This window comes from Odocoileus virginianus, chromosome 9 (genome assembly GCF_023699985.2).
Source record: "Odocoileus virginianus isolate 20LAN1187 ecotype Illinois chromosome 9, Ovbor_1.2, whole genome shotgun sequence".
In the NCBI taxonomy this organism is placed as follows: domain Eukaryota; kingdom Metazoa; phylum Chordata; class Mammalia; order Artiodactyla; family Cervidae; genus Odocoileus; species Odocoileus virginianus.
Genome location: NC_069682.1, coordinates 15668540 through 15696407, shown reverse-complemented (window position 1 = coordinate 15696407; position 27868 = coordinate 15668540). Strand labels below are relative to the sequence as shown.

General features: G+C 36.2%; 1 protein-coding gene across 3 annotated transcripts in view; it reads left to right on the top strand.

The window, feature by feature from the left end:
• The window catches only part of ACBD5 (acyl-CoA binding domain containing 5), a 29466-nt gene extending 6887 nt beyond the window's left edge, over positions 1 to 22579 (top strand). For 2 of the 3 annotated variants that reach the window (XM_020891460.2, XM_020891457.2), the window contains exons 5-14: positions 1699 to 1813; positions 1910 to 1942; positions 5817 to 5951; positions 6849 to 7052; positions 7837 to 7943; positions 8888 to 9155; positions 10967 to 11166; positions 12529 to 12573; positions 13217 to 13326; positions 21095 to 22579. In XM_020891460.2, the coding sequence (XP_020747119.2) occupies positions 1699 to 1813; positions 1910 to 1942; positions 5817 to 5951; positions 6849 to 7052; positions 7837 to 7943; positions 8888 to 9155; positions 10967 to 11166; positions 12529 to 12573; positions 13217 to 13326; positions 21095 to 21107 (1230 nt within the window). In that variant the 3' untranslated portion in view covers positions 21108 to 22579. The remainder of the gene's footprint in view (positions 1 to 1698; positions 1814 to 1909; positions 1943 to 5816; positions 5952 to 6848; positions 7053 to 7836; positions 7944 to 8887; positions 9156 to 10966; positions 11167 to 12528; positions 12574 to 13216; positions 13327 to 21094) is intronic. The other variant, XM_020891458.2, reaches the window with a different exon arrangement.
• Positions 22580 to 27868: the final 5289 nt, after the last annotated feature.

The window sequence follows — 27868 nt, the reverse complement described above, 5'->3', positions numbered from 1 at the left end:
GACTTCTGCAGAAAGTATATGAATAGGAACCTTTTAAAATATTGATTTTCCTTTCTCGGAAGTCTGGGACTTACCTGGACTGTCTTTAAAACATTTCTGCTTTGAAACTTTTAATAAGAAATAGGTAATAAAACTGCCCAACAGTGTTCCCATGTAAGTGTTGACTTATAAATTGAGATGTTCCTATCAGTAGATTTCTCACTAACAAGCTTTTTACTGTGAATGCGAAAATTCTTCAGAAGGAGAATAAGATAAAGATGCTTTTAGTTTGTCTGGTAACTAGTAAGGAGGGCATTCTTTATTAATTAGCTCTTCCAGAAACAATTTAATGAAGAAATCATTTTAAATTGTCATTTTAAAGATGATCTTAATGCCTTTTTATAAAGGACCATATTTGTATTTGCAATAAATTAGAAGTTGTGAAATCTAGATCTGTCTGATAATGTAAAATAACCTTTCTTTATGAGAAAATCTGTAAAAAGGAATCGTTTTTGCCAGGTCCTTTGACAGTATTAATCTCTTAGTAATATTCTTTATTTGGTAGATTCAGACTGATTTGCTTTGGTTTAATCTCTTCTACACTGCTCAGAGTTGTGCATTTTCTTACATTTTCACAGTTTTATTTGGTGGACTTTGTTTATCTGTAACAGAGGTCAGAGCTTAGTTCTTTTGGTTGTTAACTGTATCAGTAGCACAACAAAGGAGCCTTTCAAAAGCAGAAAGAAAGATAATCTACAGCTTTGGTTTGATACCATTCTTTTTTTTTTTTTTTTTACCTTAAATTTTGTTATAATCTTTCCTCATTCTCTCCATTTTAATTCTTTAGTGGTAATTACTTTTAATTATATTTTGCAGATTGATACAGAAAAGACATATATATATATGTACATATATATATCCTGTTTAAAAATGGGAAGAAAACCAATAGTGGTATCATATTGAACATACTGTGCAGCAACTAGCTGTCTGCTTGTAAAAAAAAATTATAGATATTTTCCCAATCAGCACACACAGAACTAATCTTAGACTTTTTAATATTTGTAATATATTCCATATATAGGTAGGAGGTGGGAGGGCGATTTAAGAGAGAGGGGACATATGTATATCTATGGCTGATTCATGTTGATGTATGGCAGAAACCAACAATATTTTAAAGCAATTATCCTCCAATTAAAAATAAATTTAAAAAATTCCACATATAGAAATAATTTGCCAGTCACCAGCTGATGACTGTTTATTTGAATGCTTTTTCATTTAATTTACCTTGCCTTTTAACTCTGATGATTCTGAATTGGCCCATAGTTATGAAGATGTCTGAAAGTGGTTACCATTTCCTGCCTTCCTTAAGAACCTTTTTAAATACCAAACACAAGAATTTTACTGTAGTCCCACAGTTTTCTATTTTATTTTACATTAGTGCCTTTAGTGTTTAATGCACAATATATAGGTTATCATGTAAAATTTTGCACAAAGCTTATGTAAAGTAGTTTTCAAAATGAGAACACTTTTAAATCTTAGCCTGAAATTTTTCTAGGGTAGTGTATATACATTAATATGTAATTAACATAGATACTTTGAGGAGTCTGTAAAGGAACTTCTCAAAGTTTATCAGTAAGTAAATTATAAATATATTATTTGGTCACAGTGTGGATCACATTAATAGTTGGTTTTCACAAGATTTGTTTCATTTCATTACAGATTCTCGAAACTATGCCAATGACTGAAAAAGTTGAAGAATTGCTACATGTCATTGGTCCATTTTATGAAATTGTAGAAGACAAGAAAAGTGGCAGAAGTTCTGATTTAACCTCAGGTTGGACTCTTTTACCTAGTTTTTCATTGAGCAATTGATATATTATGTGTGTATTAACATTTATATGTCTAATTTTTTTTCACTTTGACATGCCAGTCCGACTGGAGAAAATCTCTAAATGCTTAGAAGGTAGGAATAAATGAAATCCATGTGAAAATTTTGTTCAAAATTTATATGTCAGAAGAATTCTGCACAAATTTATATAACTTAACAAGCTTTTCACTCAAGAGTTTTTTTCTAAGCAAATACATTGCACCAAGTTCCAAAATATTATAAACCCTAATTTTTAACCCTGAGTTATTAAAATATGACAGATGGTTCATTTGTGTACAGAATTGTAACAGAATTCATGGTTTTGTCTTTATGATTCATATTTTATATTTTCCATTTGCTTTATGAATTGCATTAGCAGTGCTATGGCTGAAATGACTTGCTAGCTAATTTTAAGTGATTATGTTTATAGTATGGTCTAACTTTAGTGTAGCTAGAGGTTTAGAGTGTTTAAAACAAGACGTCATTGAATTCACCTCACTTGTCTTCTTTTTTTTAGAATTGTGTTTTCATGTTCTCAGTAAAGAATTGAAAGACTTATCTTTTATGTACTAGCAGGAGCTGAAAAATCTGCAGAATTGCTGGTATTAACTGTCAACATTTGCTCTTCAAATTGTTTTAGAAAGCCGAGTGAAATGAGCCAGTAAGAGTCATTTTAAATGACAATCATATATGTTTTAAATAAAAATCAGCTTGGCCATCCTTACTTTCTTTTTCCCTGGCATCCCATTCCATCTTTTACTAATTGATGGAAACAGTAATCTTCCTGTCCTGTCATAAGGCCTGCAGATTGTGTCTGCCATCATAACTGACGGTGATTTTTACTGTGTATGACTCAGTACCACACCCTCTGTATCTGATTTGTCTACTCGAGGGGTCAAATATTAACAAATCACCTTCTTTATATTTCATACTTACTCAAGTCAGAAGTCAGAAAAGACTATCAATGTTTTCTTTCTCTGAAGTATGTTTCTAGGATGCAGAAGGAAATAATTCTGGACCTGCTTTGGCTGTGTCCAGCCTATAGCCAGAGGCAAATGTTGAAAAAACTAATGAAGTTTCAGATAATGAAGTCTCAGATCCACAATCCCTTAGCTATAATTAAAAATTTCGAAAGGCTTGATAAAGCTTTTTTGGTAACCCATTTGGCAGAAAAACGTGTCCTACTATGTGTAGGAGGAGCAAACCTTGATCTGAAATGTCTTGAGACTATTTTAAGTTTTTATTCTAATTTTGCCTATTACTGTGTTTTGCTGTAAAAATATTATTTTTTTAAATTTTTTAGTGAGAGCTGCCTTAGATTCTATTGAAGGTGTTGTATAATACATGTTATATACAGTATATGACCTTTGCAAAGTTAGAAAACTCTGGATTTCAAATCGTATCTAGATCCAAGGATTGTGAGGGATGTGGACCTACACCATAATTTATTTAACCTGTGATACTCTAAAGGAGTTTAGATTGTTTCCTCTTCTGATTTTCAAAGCCTGCTGTTGAAAGTAACCATGTACAAATGTAATTTTACATTTGGAGCTATACAAGTAATAAATTATATTAGAAATGTAATTGCTAAATCACAGTTTATGAGTGTTTGATGGTGTTTCCACTTTTGTAAGATACTGCCAAATTGCAAGACAGTTTGTAATCTTGAATTTTTTGTTTTTTTTTTTAAACAAAGAATCTTATTAGAAGTAGTTCTTTTTGTTCTTATTAAAAGTAGGCCAAGTAGAACAGATTATCTGTGTCACATGGGCTTTTTCAGAATGTACGTAGTAAGTTTTGAAATCAGGAAATATGAGCTTTCCAACTTAGTTCTTTTTCAAAATTGTTTTGTTGGTTCTTGATTCTCTGCATTCCCTGTGCATTTCAGAATCAGCGTGTCAATTTTTATAAAAATGCCTAGCCGAGATTTTGTTAGGGATTATAATGAATTATAGATCATTTTGGGGAGTATTGTCAGCTCAATAATATTACCTTCCAATCCATTTCTTTAGATCTTCTTTAATTTCTTTCAACAATGTAGTATCATTTGCAGTGTGTAGTCCTTACACTGTCTTTTGTCAAATGTGTGGCTAATTATTTTATTCTTTTTGCAGCTATTGCAAATTGACTTCTAATTTCATTTTTGGATTGTTTATTGGTAGTTTGTAGAAATACATTGATTTTTGTGTATTGATCTTGTATCTTACAACCTTACTGAACCATTTATTATTTCTTTTTTTTTCCATTTATTATTTCTAATAGATTTTTTTAGTAGATTACTTAGCATTTTCTGTGTATAAGAGCATGTCATTTGCAAACAGAGGTCATTTTACTTCTTCCTTTCCAATCTGGATGGCTTTTATTTATTTTTCTTGCCTGATAGCCCCAGGTAGAACTTACAGTACATCTTTGTCTTCTTCCTTGTTTTAGAAACAAAGCATTCAGTCTTTTAACATAAAGTATGATTCTAGTTTTAAGTTTTCATAAATGCCCTTTATCATACTGAGAAATTTCTCTTATATTTTCAATTTCTTCAGTATTATATTGTTGAGTGTTGAGTTTTGTCAAGTGCCTTTTCTGCATCCATTGTGATAATCATGTGGGTTTTGTCCTTTAGTCGGCTACTATGGTGTACTATGTTGATTTTTGGATGTTGAGTAGCTCTTATTAATAATTCTTCATGCTTTCTGCAGCTCTCATCACAGAGGTGGTACGGGGCTGCTTTTGTTACTGTCTGGTGTTTCGCTAACATCCATTTGATGACAGGGGTTAGGCGGTTCCCTGTTGCTTTCTTTGTTGAAGGTCTCTGTGAGTGGTGGGTGTTTCTGTATTTTACTTATTGTCAGTTTTTATTTATTTTTTTCTGGTTGTCAGGGGAAGAGTAAGGGAGATTCAAAAGCTGTGGTATCATCATGATTCTCTGAGAGGGAACAGAGCTCAATGTTGACTATAGAGTTGAAGTTTTACTTGTTACTGCTACTGATGAGGGAGATTTAAATAAGGCTATAAGCCTGACTGTTAAAAATGAATGGAGATTTAATAGGTTATTTGAGATGCGTGGAAGCATCCAGAATGGACCTGTATAATTGAAAATAAAGCCCAGATGTTTGTGGAGGAATGCCATTGTTTTTGGCCAAGAGCCACTTAGGATTCTTTCAATATCTCAGAGTTATGGAAATATAATCCCCAGTGTCTCAGAATATGGTCCAGTAACCATCAGCATTGGCATCACATGGAGCTTTATGGAAATCCAGAATCTTAGATTACCCCAGATTTACCGATTCAGAACCTGCATTTTAACTAGATCTCAGGTGATTCCTATCCATGAAAATGTTTGAGAACCTTTGATGGTATTTACTTTCAAGGTATGACTTTGGGTAATAGGACAATTTGCTCCTTTTAAGTGACTGATCGTATTAACTAATGCTTTTTCTTTTTTTAAACTCATGCTTAAAACAAAGAAGATTAACTTTACATTTACTGTGTAAAGACATAGTAATGTAGTTTGTGCACCTGAAGTCCTAAAGGTAATAAAAGGATAAAAAACATTTTAATGCAGTCCAGCCATAATATTCATGAGTGCTTTCAGGGCCAAAGGTGTTTATATTTTCAGCATGCTAATATATGTAACAACTGTCTTCATTTACTGTGTATAAATATCATTCATTTCTTACCTTTACATTTTGATCAGTGTTAAAATAATTTATCCTCTGCCTTGTTTAGAAAGAATTTAAGATAGTGTTACCATTTTGTTGTGAACAGATAACTGGAGGAATTAATGTAATGTACATATATTTATAGTTGAAAATAATACTGTTAATTATATATTAACATTCTAACTTTTTTTAACATTCTAACTTTTTACTTCAATATTATTTTATTATTTGTGAGTTACACAAGGTATTATTTGTAAATTATAACATGATTGCGTGTTACAGCATAAAGTTGAAATGGTCATTTTGTATTTTAGATCTTGGTAATGTTCTAGCTTCTACTCCAAATGCCAAAACTGTTAATGGTAAAGCTGAAAGCAGTGATAGTGGAGCTGAATCTGAGGAAGAAGAGGCCCAAGAAGACACGAAAGGACCAGAACAACGTGATAGCGGTAATCTTTGAGCGATGGGCTGATCACTTTGCATTAAGATGAAAGGCTGTGGAGCGGTGTGGACTAACTTGGTATTGTGTGTGATCAGGGTGCGTGGAGGGCCTGGACTCGTGACCTCTAACCAGGTTTGTTGTGGACCAAGATGCTCCACTACAGAGGTCAGGGACAGCCAGCCTTAAGCATAGATGGGCTGATGTTCCCTGAAGGCTGACGAGGAGAGGCCACTCCTGTAAAAGCAGTGCCTGAAACGCTGCATTAGAAATGTATCCCGTTTATAAATATGCATATTGTTACCAAGGAGATGAGACAGTTCAACCCTCAATATCGTGTCAAGAACAGCATGGGTTCCAGGGAATAGGATACAGGCAGAGATTCTGATGAACAGGGAATGTTGGAATCATGGGGTATTGCATTGGGGGGGGCCTTGTGAGTAAGAGTACCAGTGATTCTTCGGGGGATTGTTTTAGAAAGGGGGGGCAGAAAGACACTAAAACAAACCATACAGCTTAGTTTTGCCTTCACTTTCCAATAAAGTCTGACAAGTAATACCTTCTTTGAAGGCTCTTTTTATTGGCTATGTAGACCTCTTAGTTTGCCCTGGTCTCAAAACAATTTGCCTATGCCTGAGAGAGTGAAAGGACCTTGAGAGAGTAACTCTTGAAAGGGATTTGAGGAGATTCACATGCAACCGAAGCAGTTTTGAAACCAACAAGTTTGGGTGAGCTCTTAGCATATAATTAACCCATTTTCAAGGAGCACCCTTCTCTCTGATCCAAGTAGGAAGCCCTTCAAAAGGATTATCTTAGGCTGGAGAAATGACTACCCAATATTAGAACATAGTGTACAGAAGTTTTCCTACAGTGAACTTTTATGAATCTCTCCCTTTTCACATGAAAGATAAGAAAATGATGAAGAAATCTGCAGGCCATAAGAATTTGGAAATCATTGTCACTAATGGCTATGATAAAGACAGCTTTGTGCAGGGTGTACAGAACAGCATTCATGCCAGTCCTTCCCTGAATGGCCGATGCACTGAGGAAGTAAAATCTGTAGATGAAAACTTGGAGCAGACTGGAAAAACTGTTGTCTGTGTTCACCAAGGTACTGTCCCCATCAAAATTTGTTTCTCCAGCTTCTTTCCTATGAATAAAATACTCTTTTAGTAATTTTAAGATATTTAGGAGCAGCTGAGAATTTTAAAATACCTCTTATGAGTAACATCTTAGGGTTTGTTACTATTATAAGGGTTATCTCTTTGAAAGACTGAATTAGGGTTAGGGCTTTTATATTTTTCTTGAGACATTTTTTATTGTGTTTTTATGTGGCATTTTAAAATAAAATCTTGGAAATTTTTGCTTTTATTACTGATGTTTCTTTAACTCATACTCTATATGACACTTTTGTTCTCAAGTCAGCAAGGTAAGTTATAGTCTTTTTATAAATTAGGGCTCTAGGGATGAGCATACAGTATGTATACAGTGAATTACTGACATTGCTGCAATTCACTCAAGAAACCAAGAAATACCATTTCTTAACATTACAACCAAACATGCATGGCTGCATCCCAGATTTAGGGCCCTGGCAGGTAGTCAGCTTTTTTCTTATGTGTTATTAGGGTTTTTTTTTGTTGTTGTTGTTATTAGGTTTTTATAAGCTTGATCTGGACAGTGTCTTTGTAAAAAAATTCCATGATAAAATACTTTGTAATCTTTTTACATAAAAATTAGATTGAATTTAAATTTTTGGTAAGTTAAAGTAAATTAACTTTCATATTTCTGTCTCAATATGAAAATAATATGGAGCCAATAAGTTTTGAAAATGAAATAAATGCATTTTTCTTCAATTAGAGAATAACTATTCTACCTGGACTTTTTTTTATATTTAGATGTAAATGATGATCATGTTGAAGATATTTCAGGAATTCAGCATTTGACAAGTGATTCAGACAGTGAAGTTTACTGTGATTCCATGGAGCAATTTGGGCAAGAAGAGGTAAAAATAACATTTTTTTAATTGATAAGTTTTCAAAGTGTTATATTCAAATTCCATGCATAACTTCTGCTTATAACAGATGTGTATGCTTTTCACCACTTTGAAAACGTACCTGTAAAATGTTTAAACATTTGTATTTTGCTTTTTTGTGAGTTAAAAAATAATATAAAATTTCTGACTATTCAAAATATTTAAATATTACAATTTATAATGTATTTACATTTATAAATATTCTGAGAGAGGTGGGATGGGAGGCAGAAGGTGAATTCCTTATTGAGTCCTTATGTCTGAGACTAACAGTCAAGAAGACTGAATAACTTAAATAAATCTGTTCTTCACGTTGACTAATACGTTAGACTGAAATTTTGAATGGAAATACTTTTTAAAATTTCAGTTAATTAAGATTTGGTATTGAAAGTAAACTTTGGAAAAACCATTAAAGTACATGAATTTTATTTTTCCTTTTTGACAACTTTTCCTGGTAACAGCTAAGGTGGTTTTGACAGTTGCATTTATGCTTGTTGTTTATATATCTCCCCCAGTCCTCCACCCCTATTCTAACATGGTTCCTTCTAAATTTCTTTTCAGTTTATTTTATTTTTTATTTTTAAATTCATTAATTCATTATTTTTAACTTTATTGAGGTATAATTGATTTACAATGTTGTGACAGTGCTTTTTGAACACATTAACTGTAGGTATTTAAATGTTTCTTGCATGAATGACTCATGAGAACAATTCATTGCCAAGTATCTCAGTTCTTTGCTCATAGATGAGTCATCTCCATCCCATTTCTTCCCTGCAGATGGGAGGCAGAAAATGAGTTGACATTTTTTAGAAAAATAATATTTTCTATGATAACATTAAAAAAAACCACTTTATAAAGCCAGTAATTTTTCACTTGTCATAAGAACTTGGTGATGTGTGACTGTTTTCCATTTGTAGTCTTTAGACGGCTTTATATCAAACAACGGACCATTTTCCTATTACTTGGGTGGTAATCCCAGTCAACCGTTGGAAAGTTCTGGTTTTCCTGAAGATGTTCAAGTACTTCCTGGGGACGGCAGCACTGGGGACATGCAGGTAGCAGCAGTTGAAGGCAAAGGTGAAGTAAAGCGCGGGGGAGAGGACGGCGGGAGTAACAGTGGCGCCCCGCACCGCGAGAAACGGGCTGGAGAAAGTGAGGAATTCTCTAACATTAGGAGAGGGAGAGGTATGTGGTACTGTGTTTTGTTCTCACTGCCTTTATAAGGGAATTAATGAAATGGGGAGGTTCTCGATAGGAGAGGCACCAGGACTGTCCTTGGCAAAGGGAGTGTTGAGAGTTATCCTCAGAACATCTGACCATTTTCCTTTATGTTTGGGTCTCTCCTTTGACTCTACAGGGCATAGCACTGTATTCTTTGAAGATATGGGGGAAAACATGTCTATTCCCATATCTTTTATACACTTCTTTAAGGTAGCCAAATGTGTGTCCTGTCACCTTTTTTAAAATTTTTGTCTTTTGGCCGTGCCATGCAGCATACAGGACCTTATTTCCTGATCAGGAATTGAACCCCTGCCCCCTGCAGTGGAAGCATGGAGTCTTAACCCTTGGACTGCCAGGGAATTTCCCCATAATAATGTTTAAAACTTACACATTATATTAGCAAACATGTAAAACTTGTGATATCCCATTTCTGTAAGGGCAACGTAACATGGTAGTACCTTTTACACACTGCAATACAAAACTCTTTTGGACTTCCCTGGCAGTTCAGTGGTTAGGACTCTACATTCCCAGTGTAGGGGGCGTGGGTTTGATCCCTGATTAGGAAACTAGGATTCCCAATGCAGCTCAGCCAAAACCAAACAAACAAACAAACAAAAAAAAAAGTTTCAGTCTTTCTTAAAAATAACTTGGCAGCATTTATTAAAAACCACAACAGAGTTGTTATCCTTTCACCGAGAAATTCTTCTTTGAATTTGTCTGATCTAAAGAAATCAACAGAAATTTGGACAAGAATTTATATACAAAAATATTTATTGCAATGTTATTTGTAATCGCAAAAATTTGGAGTCATCTTAGCTATCCAAAAGTGGAGAACAATTGAGTAAATTACTTCTTGGTCTTACTAATGAATTCACATAGCCATTTCAGTGTTATTGGAACTGGAATACAATTTTATTATTTAAAATAAAATTTGTTATGAACACACAAATGTTCATAATATCTTTTAAAAAGTAGTACACACACACAAAGTAGTACACAAAATCACATATAAGGGGTAATGCCAATTCTGTAAATATTTGTGTAGGGAAAAAATGGATGGATAGGTAACCACATGTTAATAGTAGTGAGGTTTCTATATGTCTGTAAGTATGATAGAATTTATAAGAAAAATCACTTAAAAACCTTTGGGAGGCTTACAGTGACCAAATAAGAAAACATGGCTATTTGGTGTAGCTCTCAGTACTCTAAAAGAAATAGTTTTCATATTTTTAATCTTGTTATTATACTAGTAAATAATTCTTAAGAATTACCCAAATATGTGTGTTATTTATATATTATATACATTGAGTCGTGTACTAGTTTATTAGGTACATTATAAAACCTTAGCAAAAAAACAGTAAGTGTAAATAGAAGTTTCCACCTATGTCAACTTCTTTGATTTTAGTAGTTTATTTTGTGTACTTTCTTATTGCTTCCACTCCACTTTGGAAATTTAGATCTCAAAGAAACAGAGGAAAATGAAAAAAAACACCACACACACCAAAAAACAAAACCCAAACCCCATCATTTCTACTTTTATAAAAATGATTGTTGTTTAGGTGCTAAGTCATGTCCCTCTTTTGCAACCCCATGGACTGTAGCCCGCCAGGCCCCTCTGTCCATGGAATTTCCCAGGCAAGAATACTGGAGTGGGTTGCTGTTTCCTGTTCCAGGGGATCCTCTTGACCCAGGGATCGAACCTGCGTCTCTTGCATTGGCAGGTGGATTCTTTACCACTGAGCCAAAAAATAATTTATTTTGGTCTCTTAAAATAGGGCACAGGATGCAGCATTTGAGTGAAGGAAGCAAGGGTCGTCAAGTGGGAAGTGGAGGTGATGGGGAACGCTGGGGTTCGGACAGAGGCTCAAGGGGCAGCCTGAACGAGCAAATTGCTCTTGTGCTCATGCGCCTGCAGGAGGACATGCAGAACGTCCTCCAGAGACTCCACAAACTGGAGATGCTGGCGGCATCACAGGTAGGCTTCTGCATTTGTCTTGTCTTAATCTGCTGTTGATCCTGTCAAACAGTGTGCAGCTGGAATCTGTGTTAATCTGATTTAAATGGACCACACAAATACTACCCAAACCTTATTTTAGCAGTTAAGTGACAAGTTATTTTTAGGGAACAGGGCTCAGATGATGTTTTGTCAAGAGGTGTATTCAAACACACTGAGAAAAATATTCAAACACACTGATTTGAATGGTTTTGCTAAGAAAGAGATTCTGGAAGCACAAAATGCTACACAGTAACAATTTAGAAAATGGTTTTTCAAAAAAAAAAAACAAAATGGTTTTTCAATGTTGAATGTGGGATTTTTTCAGTACTGTGTGTTTAATATCTCTTTCTGGTTAGACTATTAAACACCATGGTTGTAGGAACTATTTTATTTACGGCTGCTTAAGCATGGAGCCTCATTCCAAGTAGGGGGCACAGTAATTATTTGCAGTTACATTAAAAAATAAATCTGATTTACAACATATCAGTGGAGATTAATGATTTTTAAAAGGTTCTACTTTTGAAAATATTATTTCAGAAAAGACTGTGCCAAAAGCCACATACCACTTAAAGTAATAGGGAATTTTCAGTCTATAAAATTAGGAGTACCACGTTGGAAGTAGGAAGAAGAATAGGAGAATAAGAATAGTCGAATAGTACAGTTTTAGGCACTAACAGAGACTGTAGCTGATGTCCTAGAGTCCATCATTGAAGTGTCATCGTTTTATAGTAAGCATGGTCCTCTGTCTTAACCTCTTTTTAAAATGCTCTGGGGGCAATACACTAACTTCCCCATTCTTTAATGTAAATTATTTTTAAGATGAGAACATCTAAGTGGAGAGAAAGGAAAAGTTATGATTTGACCTCCACTATGGTTTGCTATAGCTGATCATGAATTTCCAAAACAAATATTTGGATATTGTTCACATAATCTTTACATTTTTTACATTCTTAATGATCAGGGCTGTAGCTCTCCTCAAATGTTTGTAAGTTGGTAGTTTATATGGAATTTAAGGAATTAAGAAATGTTGAGTAGGTAATTTAAAAAGAGTGTAAAAGAAGTAATGGCTCAAAAAAAGAAGTAATGGCTCATTAATTTGAGGTTTTATTTTGATAATTTTATATTTGAACTACTATAAAACATAAAATGCCAAAGATAACTATTTGGCTGGCAACGTTAAGGGACTTTTAATTTGGTCACTGTGGGTTTCAGAATAATCATAATTAGCTGCAAAATTGAGAATAAACGAATATTTCAGGCTTTTTTTAAAAGACAGGAAATAGGAAAAAAGTACTGTATTGTTTCTGTCAAAGCTAAATCACTGTTTGTTTGTGTTTATAGGCAAAATCATCAGCATTACAGACCAGTAATCAGCCCACTTCACCGGTAAGAAATTCTTTTCTTAAATTTAAGCGCCAGGGTTTCAAACAGGTTACATTAAATGTAGATTATATGATACTCTTAAAGTTTTCAAAATAATATTTATCATTTTGAACTTTGAGGTTTAAAATATATTTGTTCTAAAACAGAAAGAGAATCATAGACGTGGAGAACAAACTTCTGGTCGCCTCAGGGGAAGGGTCGGGGGAAGGGAGAGTTTGGGATAGACATGTGCACACTGCTGTATTTAGAATGGATAACCAACAAGGGCCTACTGTATAGCTTAGGGGACTCTGCTCAGTGTTATGTAGCAGTCTGGATGGGAGGGGAGTTTGGGGGAGAATGTATACATGTATATGTATGGCTGAATCTGTTTGCTCTTTACCTGAAACTATCACAACATTGTTTGTTGATTGGCTACACTACTATACAAAGTAAAAGATTTAAAAAATTATATATCTATGTTTGTCTTTTAAGTCTGAAGTACTCCTGAAAGTCTATGTTATTGAATTATGCTCTAAAATTATCTCCCTCCCTTTAGGAGGAATGAAATCTTTTATTTGTTGTATATTTAAAGAATTATGAACTAGGTGTGTTTTTAAGTTTATGCATGTAACAGATTGGTGACCAGCTTACTTTATTTTCTCAGAGACCATCTTGGTGGCCCTTCGAGATGTCTCCTGGTGCATTAACCTTTGCTATCATATGGCCTTTTATTGCCCAGTGGTTGGTGCATTTATATTACCAAAGAAGGAGAAGGTAATATGATAGTTTTATATTTCTAAAGTGAAAAAAGTGAAAGTTTTAGTCACTCAGTCATTTTCAACTCTTTGCGACCCCATGACTGTAGCCCACCAGGCTCCTCTGTCCATGGAACTCTCCAGGCATACTGGAGTGGGTTGCCATTTCCTCCTCCAGGGGATCTTTGTGCACCAGGGATCGAGCCCGGGTCTCCTGCATTGTAGGTGGATTCTTCACTGTCTGAGCCACCAGAAAAGACTGTTTGTATCACTAGTTTCCGTACTGGTATATAATTCTAAGCAGTATGTATTCTAAGCGGTATGTGGACTCTTCTACAGCAGACAGAGCTTTCAGCAGTAGTCAGGGAGACAGGTCCATCTTACAGATAGATCATCATACTGAACATCCTGTACTGATCTGAGACTGCGACTACCTTGGTAATGATATCTGGTGGGTTGCTAGACACTTGTCAGATTAAAATTTTTTCACTTGAGAGCATTTAAAGAATTTGTACACTTTTGATTCATGCAACAAGAAAATGATTGATTACAGGCATAAGTTTTATGTCTTATGGAGAAATAATGTTCTTAACATCTGATGTTTATTTTGGGCCCTTTGCTAATGTTAAAGGACAACAGATGAAAAATAATGCCTGCATTCATTCTATACCTTAGAAATATAGACACTGGCACTTTAGAAAATGTTCACCCTGGTGGTTGACTATCTCCAGAAGTAGGGCTTATTCTAATTTGAGAAACAGAATTCCAGATTGGATGCCAGGAAATAATTCAGATAAGACGGAAAATAATAAAATGGTTGGCAAGTACTCTGAGGTTGTCTAGATGAGGAGTAACGTGAGGCCAAAACTCTTGGTTCAAGAAAATCTTTAGAGCAATTTTTTGAGATGCTACATAAACTGAATTACTTTCCCTGGATGGGCAGATGGACAAATGTTGGTCATTCTTGACCTCACTGATTATGTTTTTGTTGTTTTGTCACTATTTCCCATTAAGTCAGAACTGATGGGGAAAATAGAGAGGGTGTTTGGTGGTAATATTTTAAGTGTTCTCTTACATATGTGCAGTAGAAACACATTTTTTAAAAAACCTACAAATTTAAATAATTGTATGTCTGTTGTATCTCTACCAAAGAACTCAGGTTTCTAATTACTGCACATGATAACAAAAGCAAAAACCAAATATTTACCCTTCTCTTACATCATAGGGGTAAACAGCTCCTCACTACTCTTTTTTTTTTTTAGCTCACTACTCTTTAAGTGCTCTAGTGAGAGTACTTCATAGTAGAGAAACTGAAAATGCACGTGACCTCATTTAGTCTTCTTTGTTCTCTGCTTATGTTATGACAGTTTGATTTATGTTTATAAATGAACTCACTGTTTTCTGGTACATTAACGTTCTTGGAATATCCTTACTGACTTACCGAAACTTAGGTAGGATTTCAGAAGCCTAAGCTGCTTTCTCAGTGTCATTTACCCCCTTTCTAAGCCATCTGTATATGTGTTATTTCAGCTGTTAAGATATAGACTGTAATTTAAATCCTTTCTTTTTCCACACAATTTATGTTTCTAGTGTGATGGTTGGGTTCTATACAGTATTTTAAATCCTAACATCCCTGATAGCAGGAGGAAAAAAGAGCCAAACTGTTTTTCAGTAGGTGGTTATGCTGAATTTAAGCAGCTGGCAACAGTGGTGCTAATGCAAAGTGTGTATATATTTTGCAATGCATTTAAGAATTCTTTTTCATGTTTTCCTTTGTTGAAAGTTGGGGACTGGAGAATAGAGAAACTGGGTACAGGACGAAAAAAATGTAAAGCTTACTACCTCAGTGTTATTTCACACTCAAGGTTGAAGCAGCTTGTCACTTTTATTAAAAACTGAAAAAACAAATTGTACTTTGCTTAGTCTCTGAAAATTACAGTTTTTCTAAAATGATTATTATTTCTTAATGTTCCTCACTAGTGAAAGTATATAATAGTCCTTCTAAGTATGCCTTCTGGTTGTTGACGGATGTCTCTGAATGGGAAAACTTTTCTCTGTTTTTAATTTTCTGTTATATTATTATTGAATCTGTACCCAGTTTTCAGTGTATCCTGAGTGTTGTCGTCCTTCCAAGTTGTAAATTATTTAGTGCTGTGCAACTGCATTTTGATGAGATAGTGTTTCTAAGTATTGTTTGCTTACATGTGTAACAAACCAACCGCGGTTGGAGGTGGAGCCATGTTTGATTCGGAAATAAAGTTTTGGCTTTGAGGGGCTTTCAGTTCAGTTTAGTTCAGTCGCTCAGTCGTGTCCGACTCCTTGCGACCCCATGAACCGTAGCACGCCAGGCCTTCCTGTTCATCACCAACTCCCAGAGTTTATTCAAACTCAAGTCCATCGAGTCGGTGATGCCATCCAACCATCTCATCCTCTGTCGTCCCCTTCTCCTCATGCTCTGTCTTTCCCAGCATCAGGGTCTTTTCAAATGAGTCAGTTCTTCTCATGAGGTGGCCAAAGTATTGGAGTTTCAGCTTCAGCATCAGTGCTTCCAATGAACACCCAGGACTGATCTCCTTTAGAATGGACTGGTTTGATCTCCTTGCAGTCTAAGGGTCTCTCAGGAGTCTTCTCCAATGCCACAGTTCAAAAGCATCCACTCTTCGGCGCTTAGCTTTCTTTATAGTCCAACTCTCACATCCATACATGACCACTGGAAAAACCACAGCCTTGACTAGATGGACTTTTGTTGACAGAGTAATGTCTCTGCTTTTTAATATGCTGTCTGAGGGGCTTAAGGTATGTTTTAATCTGGCAGTTTTCATTCCAATCCTAAAAAAAGGCAATGCCAAAGAATGTTCAAACTACTGCACAATTGTTCTCATCTCACACACTAGTAAAGTAATGCTCAAAACTCTCCAAGCCAAGCTTCAACAGTACATGAACCGTGAACTTCCAGATGTTCAAGTAGGATTTAGAAAAGACAGAGGAACCAGAGATCAAATTGCCAACATCCATTGGATCACTGAAAAAATGAGAGATCCAGAAAAACATCTACTGCTTTATTGACTGCACCAAAGCCTTTGACTGTGTGGATCACAAAAAACTGTGGATAATTCTTAAAGAGATGGGGATACCAGACCACCTGACCTGCCTCCTGAGAAATCTGTATACAGGTCTAGAAGCAACAATTAGAACTGGACATGGAACAACAGACTGGTTCCAAATTGGGAAAGGAGTACATCAAGGCAGTATATTGTCACCCTGCTTATTTAACTTATATGTAAAGTACGTCATGAAAAATGCTGGGGTGGATGAAGCACAAGCAGGAATCAAGACTTCCAGGAGAAATTTCAGTAATCTCAGATATGCAGACGATACCACCCTTATGGCAGAAAGCAAAGAAGAACTAAAGAGCCTCTTGATGAAAGTGAAAGAGAGTGAAAATGTTGACTTCAAACTCAACATTCAGAAAACTAAGATTATGGCATCTGGTCCCATCACTTCATGGCAAATAGATTGGGAAACAGTGACAGACTTTATTTTGGGGGGCTCCAAAATCACTGCAGATGGTGACTGCAGCCATGAAATTAAAAGACGCTTGATCCTTGGAAGAAAAAGTTAGATCAACCTAGCATATTAAAAAGCAGAACATTACTTTGCCAACAATGGTCCATCTCGTCAAAGTGATGGTTTTTCAAGTAGTCATGTATGGATGTGAGGGTTGGACTATAAAGAAAGCTGAGTGCTAAGAATGGATGCTTTTGAACTGTGGCATTGGAGAAGACTTGAGAGTCCCTTGGACTGCAAGGAGATCCAACCAGTCCATCCTAAAGGAAATCAGTCCTGAATATTGATTGGAAGGACTGATGCTGAAGCTGAAACTCAAATACTTTGGGCACCTGATGTGAAAAACTGACTCATTTGAAAAGACCCTGATGCTGGGAGAGATTGAAGGCAGGAGGGGAAGGGGATGACAGAGGGATGAGATGGTTGGATGGCATCACCGACTCGATGGACATGAGTTTGAGTCAACTCCGGGAGTTGGTGATGGACAGGGAAGCCTGGCAGTGTTTAACAGGTTTTTAGTCTGATAGGAAAGAAGATTAGAGAACATTGTGCATGGTTTGGAAGAGACAGGTCTGTGTTAGCGATGAAGACAGAGATCTAAAAATCTTCTTAGGATGGGAAAAGTGTGGCCAGGAGATGGCCCATTCTGTATATCAAGCTCTGGCACAGTATCTGGCATGTATGTGGCTTTCAGTAAATATGTGCTGAATACATGGCTAAATGTCCACTCTTGGTAGAGCAGCTGAAGTACCATGTGACATGGATAGGCTTTAATTTTATTTAATGTATATATATCTGGACGCAAGTACACACTGAGATAATCCTATACACTTTAAAGTAACTGCTTATCTACTTGTGTTAAGCTTTAAAAAAAAATTTTTTTTACATGAAAAGTAATACTTAAGGTCCACTGCTTGATTTTTTTCCTCCAAGTATAGAAGAATGTACATTTTTAATAGTTGATTTAGTGTTAATTCTGCTATATAGCAAAGTGATTCAATTATACATATATATATTTTATATTATTTTCCATTATGTTTTATCATAGGATATTGAAAATAGTTCTCTGTTTTATACAGCAGGACCTTGGTGTTTATCCATTCTATATATAATAGCTTACGTTAGAAAATTGTAAAAGTAAATGAGATCCTATATCACTCTGCAGGGTATCTGAAAGACATTCTTTCTGCATGGTATGAAGAGTAACATCTGCAGCCCTGTTCAAAATTAGGCCCTGAACAGCCAGCCTCCTAAAATGGTAGCTCCTGTGGTACCATATTCCCTCAGATACCTAACCTGGTCATTCTGCTATTAGAATTGTCCATGACTTAAGTCTTAAGTACTGATAGCAGGCCTTTCTTTTTTGACCAAGCCACATGGTTTGTGGGATCTTAGTTCCCTGACCAGGGCTTGAACCCAGGCCACGTTAGTTAAAGTGCTGAACCCTAACTACAGGATCGCCAGGGAAGTCCCTGAAAACAAACCTTTATTTAAGTCCACAAGACTAGTCTTAAAATGTTACAAGCAGACCTGGTCTCATTTTTTTTTGCACTTTGCACATATTCTAGTTTTTAAACTCTGAAGTTTTGTGACACCTCTGTTGTAAGCCTATCAGCACCATTTCCCCAGCATCTGTTCACTTCATGTCTCTTGGTCTTATTTTGGTAATTCTTGAAATATCTCAGGCTTTTTCATTATTTTTTTAATCTGTTATGGTGATCTGTGATTAGTGATGTTTGATGTTATTCCTATGACTTTGTCGAAGGTTCAGATGATGGTTAGCATTTTTTAGCAATAAAGCATTTTTGGAAGAAAAGCTATGGCAAACCTAGACAGCATATTAAAAAGCAGAGATCACTTTGCCAACAAAGGTCCAATAGTCAGAGCTATGGTTTCTCCAGTAGTCATGTATGGATTTAAGAGTTGGACCATAAAGAAGACTGAGTGCCAAAGAATTGATGCTTTTGACTTGTGGTGCTGGAGAAGACTCTTAGCAAGTCCCTGGACAGCAAAGATATCATATCAGTTAATCCTAAAGGAAATCAACCCTGAATATTCACTGGAAGAACTGATGCTGAAGCTCCAATACTTTGGCCACCTGATGTGAAAAACTGACTCATTGGAATAGACCCTGATGCTGGTAAATATTGAGGGCAGGAGGAGAAGGGGATGACAGAGGATGAGATGGTTGAATGGCATCACTGACTCAGTGGACATGGGTTTGAGGAAACTCCGGGAGATAGTGAAGGACAGGGAGGCCTGGTGTACTGCAGACTGTGTGATTGCAGAGTGAGACATGACTTACTGACTGAACAATTTTTAATTGAAGGAATGTACAGGTTTTTTTAGACATAATGGTATTGCACACTTAATAGACTACAGTAGAGTATAAACTATGCACTGGGAAACCAGAAAATTTGCATGTCTCACTTTATTGTGATATTAGCTTAATTGTGATAGCCTGTACTTTGAAGGGAAGCATGTTTTTAATTAATTAAAAATAAATAAATGTTTAAAAAAAGTCAGGCCTAGGTTTCTGGGGCACAGAAATCATCTCAGCATTCCTGACAGAGCAGAGTTCAGTGGGCTGGCGGAAGGCAGGATGCTATTCCTGTTTTCTTTTCTGTTGTTTTCTGTAACTTCTCTTATCCTGCTATACCCTCCATTATGCAAGTTAATTTTTTATAAAAGGAGACACAGTTCATAAGTGCCTGAAGAAAAATCCCCAAATTCTGAAGATAGTAATAGTGACTTATGTCTATTACCCTATTACAGTTGAAGATTGGGGGTTTCATAGATCAAGTCATGTGCTTTTTGGTAAATCTATAGAGGACCTTGTATGGCAATCTGCATCACATGAGTTCAGGCACCTACCTACCTGTCAGCATTTCTGCTAACACCTCACTCAGGCAGTCTTTACAACCACCCACGATTCTCCCCCTCCAGAGGTTTTTTTCCCTTCATGTCATGAGTAATCTCCTCCTGTTATGTGAAAATCCATCTGATTATTTAAAATTTCACACACAGGTGTACATAAGATTTCTGCAGAGGATGAAGAATGTCCAGTTATGTACAAGGTCATCCCTGCCAAGGTGTTGCTTAAGATTATTTCTACAGAGGTGGTGGTGTAGTCACCAAGCCATGTCCAACTTGCAACCCCATGGACTATAACCTGCCAGGCTTCTCTGTCCATTGGAATCTCCAGCCTAGGCTGCTGAAGTGGGTAGCCATTTCCTTCTTCAGGGGATCTTCCCGACCCAGGGATTGAACCTGGGTCTCTTGAATTGCAGGCAGATTCTTTGCCATGTGAAGGAGGGAAGCCCTTCTACAGAGGAGAGGAATCAATTTGTAATGAGAGTTTCAGGCATTTTGGCCTCTGCAATGCTGAGGAGCGTTTAGAAGTTTTACAGCTATGGGTCCTTTCCCAGAATTCAGATCACATGTGATTGTTGTGTCTTGTGCTCACAAGTTTATCCTTCCCTGGTAACTGACCCTGCTATTAGTAAAACTGTCACATTATACGTATCTGAGTTGTTGGTTCACATGTCCTTTCCACACCATCCCATCAATTAAACAGCACTTTTTGAGGGCTGAGAGCCTGCCTCATGGATGGCTGATCCTCAGTCACTGGCACAGTGCTTGGAGAGTAACAGATACATAATATGTGTTGATTAAATGAACAGTTCAGGTTGTGCATCTAGCAAACTTTTTTTGTTTTAGGAAGTTTTTTGTTTCAGAACTTTTCCATTTTGATAAAATTATGAAATAATTTGCAAAAATCTGAACTGTGGAGTAGCCAATTAGATGAGATTCCAGAAGCCATAAGAGGAGGAATGTACATTTATTTATTAAATTTAGTTATTTTTAATTGAAGTATAATTGCTTTCCAATACTGTGTTGATTTCTGCCAAATATCAACACGAATCAGCCATAGGTATGCCTGTGTCTCCTCCCTCTTGAACCTCTCTCCCAGGGAAGATGTATTTAAATTGTTTGTTGGAAACTATAACTTGGTAATGTTATCACTTGCAGCTGGATCTTTCCTATCGAGCTCTAAGTGACATGAAGTAACTGCATAAGAATCATTTGTAATTTCATGGTCTTATTTTGAATTTGAGTATTATAATTATGTTACCATTCTGCAAATTCTTTGGTATGGTGTCTCATATTCAGGTTGCATTTATACTCATAGGACCTTGTTTATTTTCCTCTTTTCAAAGAAAACTGAACTAAAGAAAATGACGTTTTGTTGAAGAAGTCTACTGGCCCTGGATAACCTCGGGATGATACTGATTGTGGAGCACACACGAAAATCCTAGTTTGTGATGATTACATTTTTGTTGTCCAATAGTTTGGTTTGTGTACATATATACATATATATATTTTGCACTACACAAATGATAAACATTTTAAGGACTAATATTGCTGATACTTGAATAATCAATCTCAACTAGGTGATAAGTAGCATAGATTTCCCCTACCCTTGACTTCAAAGGACATTAAATTATTAATTACTGTTTGGTAACATGTTTACCTGATTATCGCCCGTAGAGAATCATAAGCTGCTTTTCCCAGGTATAGTTGTGATGATGGTAACAGATTTATAACTGGGTATTTTTAACTTTCTAAATTAAATATGAGAAAGTATGCAAACCAGGAGTGAATTTCAGCTGATAAATCAACTGTCTTTCTAAGTTACTGAACCACCATGCAATTTAGTAGAAAGAGACTGGAAGAATCTTCTCCACATCCACTCTGTGGGCTGCTCAAGATCCCACTTGGGCATGCACTGCTCTGACTTCAGTGTTCAGGCATTATCATGACAAAGCAGAGCCCTGTGTACTAGGCTTCGTTTTTACAAATGATTCACAGAATAGACCTAACCGGCTAATGGAAATGATGAAGAGTGGGCTTAAAGTAGGTTTGTCAGTGTGTTCTGAGCCTGCAGATCATTAATAAGATTTGTATTCAGTTATATATACATGGATTTCTTTCTAATCATTTTCCTTTAACTGAGAACATCTTGTTTCTGCTTTATAGGGTGCTTTGAAATATAAAATGAAAACTTATTTATACTGTTTTTACAAAGGTCAAAAGGAAACATGAAAAATCACTTTTCTGCAACTGGTATAAACCACACAGACTGGACTCTTAACCTCTTAGTGCCTCAGTTTTTCTTCCGGGTATAATATTGGAGACGTACCTATTTCTCAAGGGGTGTTGGAGGGATTTGCAAGCTAGCAGGCTGTTTGCTTCCATTTGAATAAGACACACCCAACTAATGTAAATTTAAGTGTCTCTCCCGCACTCCCCACCTATAGACTAAGAAGAAGACTGTAATTTAGATTCTTGAAGGCTTTCTTTGGAATTATCCTTCCTATATACCTTTTGAAACTCCCTGCTCATGTAGATGTACCTTACTTATACTTCCAAGATTTCTCTGATTCAAAGGCTTAGTATAAAATGATTTTTAAATATTCTTGGTATGTGTGATGTTGGCTTTAGCATCATGTGTTCAGAGTGTTTTTGATAAGAGAGAAAGAAATCTGTCCCTAGTATAGAGGGTGGTTCTTTGTTTACCTGAAGAAAAAAGAATATGATTTGCTTTTCTGAAGACTGTTTTTCCCTTGATTTTTTCTTACATGTAACTTGGTGTTTTTTTTAAATTTTTTAATCCCATCTTGATTAAAATGTGTCTATCTAAATGGATCTACTGATATTTGCTTTTAAAAAGCTGTCCTCTATTTATTTAGGGGAAAAACATGAAGCCAGTAACTGAATTATATGTAACAATAAAATTTAAACCTGTGGATCTGGAATTATTCTAAAAAATTAGCCCTCTATCTGGTATCAGAAAATAGTGGCTTTTCTCTTAGTATATAAGGAAATAAGATGCAGAGTAAGAATGTAAGCAGTTGTGATTCGTGACAAGCAGTTGGAGGTAACTAAATCCTAGGGATAATCATTTGTATCCTATTCCAAAGTCTTATTTTATAGTTTGAAAAGCGCTTTGCACACTGTTCTTGTATATACAAGTAAAAATGTAATTACAGGACGTAGTGTTACTGCTTTGTTTAAAATCTCATTTAACATTTAAGATTGACAGCTATGGTATTTTTTTAATGATAATACTTTTCTGTTTCTTTACTGTAAAACTAAGTTAAAAATAAAAGGTTAATGAGAATTGTTATGATTTTTCTTTCTTGTTACTGTTAGAAGTGCATTGATTATATACTGAGGCTTAAATAAGAATAAATAGTAGGGATTCAGAGAAAGTAATTGTTTCTCTTTCAAAATAAAGCCATGCTATTACACATCATTAAAAAAAAAAAAACGGGGTGAAGTTTAACTCATTTAGTCATTTGGTTGAGAGTGTTGTTGATCATGTGAAAATCTTGGTTTCAGTTTTTATTCCAACTCAGTCGCTTCCCACAGCCTCTCAGTGCAGCCTCATCAGCCATCTTAAATGCATACAGTTGGTCTTAGGTAGAAAATGGTGTTTTTATTTTTATTTTATTTTTTTCATTTATTTTTATTAGTTGAAGGCTAATTACTTTACAATATTGTAGTGGTTTTTGCCATACATTGACATGAATCAACCATGGATTTACATGTGTTCCCCATCCTGATCCCCCCTCCCACCTCCCTCCTCATCCCATACCTCTCTGGGTCTCCCCAGTGCACCAGCCCTGAGCACTTGTCTCATGCATCCAACCTGGGCTGGAGATCTGTTTCACACTTGATAATATACATGTTTAGATGCTATTCTCTCAAAACATCCCACCCTTGCCTTTTCCCACAGAGTCCAAAAGTCTGTTCTATACATCTGTGTCTCTTTTTCTGTTTTGCATATAGGGTTATGGTTACCATCTTTTAAAATTCCATATATATGTGTTAGTATACTGTATTGGTGTTTATCTTTCTGGCTTACTTCACTCTGTATAATGGGCTCCAGTTTCATCGATCTCATTAGAACTGATTCAAATGTATTCTTTTTAATGGCTGAGTAATATTCCATTGTGTATATGTACCACAGCTTTCTTATCCATTCGTCTGCTGATGGGCATCTAGGTTGCTTCCATGTCCTGGCTATTATAAACAGTGCTGTGATGAACATTGGGGTACACGTGTCTCTTTCAGATCTGGTTTCCTCAGTGTGTATGCCCAGAAGTGGGATTGCTGGGTCATATGGCAGTTCTGTTTCGTTTTTTAAGAAATCTCCACACTGTTCTCCATAGCGGCTGTACTAGTTTGCATTCCCACCAACAGTGTAAGAGGGTTCCCTTTTCTCCACACCCTCTCCAGCATTTATTGCTTGTAGACTTTTGGATAGCAGCCATCCTGACTGGCGTATAATGGTACCTCATTGTGGCTTTGATTTGCATTTCTCTGATAATAAGTGACGTTGATCATCTTTTCATGTGTTTGTTAGTTATCTGTATTTCTTCTTTAGAGAAACGTCTGTTTAGTTCTTTGGTCCATTTTTTGATTGGGTCGTTTATTTTTCTGGAATTGAGTTGCAGGAGTTGCTTGTATATTTTTGAGATTAATCCTTTATCTGTTGCTTCGTTTGCTATTATTTTCTCCCATTCTGAAGGCTGTCTTTGCACCTTGCTTATAGTTTCCTTTGTTGCGCAAAAGCTTTTAAGTTTAACTAGGTCCCATTTGTTTATTTTTGCTTTTATTTCCAATATTCTGGGAGGTGGGTCATAGAGGATCCTGCTGTGATTTATGTCATAGAGTGTTTTGCCTATGTTCTCCTCTAGTTTTATAGTTTCTGGTCTTACATTTAGATCTTTAATCCATTTTGAGTTTATTTTTGTGTATGGTGTTAGAAAGTGTTCTAGTTTCATTCATTTACAAATGGTTGACCAGTTTTCCCAGCACCACTTGTTAATGAGGTTGTCTTTTTTCCATTGTATATTCTTGCCTCCTTTGTCGAAGGTAAGGTGTCCATAGGTACGTGGATTAATCTCTGGGCTTTCTATTTTGTTCCATTGATCTATATTTCTGCCTTTGTGCCAGTACCATACTGTCTTGATGACTGTGGCTTTGTAGTAGAGCCCGAAGTCAGGCAGGTTGATTCTTCCAGTTCCATTCTTCTTTCTCAAGATTGCTTTGGCTATTCGAGGTTTTTTTGTATTTCCATACAAATTGTAAAATCATTTGTTGTAGTTCTGTGAAAAATAACGTTTTTTTTGCACTGAATCTATAGATTGCATTGGGTAGTATACTCATTTTCACAGTATTGATTCTTCCAATCCATGAACACGGTATATTTCTCCATCTATTTGCGTCCTCTTTGATTTCTTTCATCAGTCTTTTATAGTTTTCTATATATATGTCTTTTGTTTTTTTAGGTAGATATACTCCTAAGTATTTTATTCTTTTGTTGCAATGGTGCATGGTATTGTTTCCTTAATTTCGCTTTCTGTTTTCTCATAGTGTATAGGAATGCAAGGGATTTCTGTGTGTTAATTTTATATCCTGCAACTTTACTATATTCATTGATTAGCTCTAGTAATTTTCTGGTAGAGTCTTTAGGGTTTTCTATGTAGAGGATCATGTCATCTGCAAACAGTGATAATTTTACTTCTTTTCGTATCTGGATTCCTTTTATTTCTTTTTCTGCTCTGATTGCTGTGGCCAACACTTCCAATACTGTGTTGAATAGTAGTGGTGAGAGTGGGCACCCTTGTCTTGTTCCTGACTTTAGGGGAAATGCTTTCAATTTTTCACCATTGAGGATAATGTTTGCTGTGGGTTTGTCATATATAGCTTTTATTATGTTGAGGTATGTTCCTTCTGTTCCTGCTTTCTGGAGAGTTTTTATCATAAATGGATGTTGAATTTTGTCAAAGGCTTTTTCTGAATATATTGAGATAATCATATGGTTTTCATCTTTCAGTTTGTTAATGTGGTGTATTACATTGATTGATTTGCGGATATTAAAGAATCCTTGCATTCCTTGGGATAAAGCCCACTTGGTCATGATGTATGATCTTTTTAATATGTTGTTGGATTCTGTTTGCTAGAATTTTGTTAAGGATTTTTGTGTCTATGTTCATCAGTGATATTGGCCTGTAGTTTTCTTTTTTTGTGGCATCTTTGTGTGGTTTTGGTATTAGGGTGATGGTGGCCTCATAAAAGAGTTTGGAAGTTTACCTTCTTCTGCAATTTTCTGGAAGAGTTTGAGTAAGATAGGTGTTAGCTCTTTTCTAAATTTTTGGTAGAATTCAGCTGTGAAGCCATCTGGTCCTGGGCTTTTGTTTGCTGGAAGATTTCTGATTACAGTTTTGATTTCCGTGCTTGTGATGGGTCTGTTAAGATTTTCTATTTCTTCCTGGCTCAGTTTTGGAAAGTTATACTTTTCTAAGAATGTGCCTGTTTCTTCCAAGTTGTCCATTTTATTGGCATATAGCTGCTGGCAGTAGTGTTACGATCCTTTGTATTTCAGTGTTGTCTGTTGTGATCTCTCCATTTTCATTTCTAATTTTGTTGATTTGGTTCTTCTCCCTTTGTTTGTTGATGAGTCTTGCTAATGGTTTGTCAATTTTATTTACCTTTTCAAAAAACCAGCTTTTAGCTTTGTTGATTTTTGCTATGGTCTCTTTAGTTTCTTTTGCATTTATTTCTGCCCTAATTTTTAAGATTTCTTTCCTTCTACCTACCATGGGGTTCTTCATTTCTTCCTTCTCTAGTTGCTTTAGGTGTAGAGTTAGGTTATTTATTTGACTTTCTTCTTGTTTCTTGAGGTAAGCCTGTAATGCTATGAACCTTCCCCTTTGCACTGCTTTTACAGTGTCCCATAGGTTTTGGGTTGTGTGTTTTCATTTTCAATCATTTCTATGCATATTTTGATTTCTTTTTTGCTTTATTCTATGATTTGTTGGTTATTCAGAGGCATGTTATTTAGCCTCTATATGTCTGAATTTTTAATAGTTTTTTTCCTGTCATTGAGATCTAATCTTACTGCATTGTGGTCAGAAAAGATGACTGGAATGAGAAAATGGTGTTTTTAATACAAATGTATAACTTGTAACTTCTCTGCTTCTGCTGCTAAGTCACTTCAGTAGTGTCCAACTCTGTGCAACGCCATAGCTGGCAGCCCACCAGGCTCCCCAGTCCCTGGGATTCTCCAGGCAAGAACACTGGAGTGGGTTGCCATTTCCTTCTCCAGTGCATGAAAGTGAAAAGTGAAAGTGAAGTTGCTCAGTTGTGTCCGACTCTTAGCAACCCCATGGACTGCAGCCTACCAGGCTCCTCCGTCCATGGGACTTTCCAGGCAAGAGTACTGGAGTGGGGTGCCACTGCCTTCTCCATAACTTCTCTAGGTAGTGATAAAGTGATGCTAGATATTTGTAACCCTTAAGATATAAGGGTTCTGTTGCCTGTAATAGGAACCTAACTGCAGCAGCTTGAGTTGTTTTCCTTATCTATAAGGAGTCCAGAGGTAGGAAGTCCAGGGCTAGTGACGTGCTCCTGCAGTGCCCTTAGGGACACAGGTTCCGTCTGTGTTTTCGTCCTGTCATCATTAGGGTGCGGGCCTTCTTTTTGTGTTTGCCAAATGATTGCTGTACATGTCGGTCCAATGTCTACAGTCAGTCAGTCAGTTCAGTCACTCAGTTGTGTCCAACTCTTTGAGACCCCATGAATGGTAGGCCTCCCTGTCCATCACCAACTCCTGGAGTTTACTCAAACTCATGTCCATCGAGTTGGTGATGCCATCCAGCCATCTCATCCTCTGTTGTCCCCTTCTCCTGCTGCCCCCAATCCCTCCCAGCATCAGGGTCTTTTCCAATGAGTCAACTCTTTGCATGAGGTGTCCAAAGTATTGGAGTTTCAGCTTCAGCATCAGTCCTTCCAGTGAACACCCAGGACTGATCTCCTTTAGGATGGACTGGTTAGATCTTGCAGTCCAAGGGACTCTCGAGAGCCTTCTCCAACACCACAGTTGAAAAGCATCAATTTTTCAGCGTTTAGCTTTCTTCACA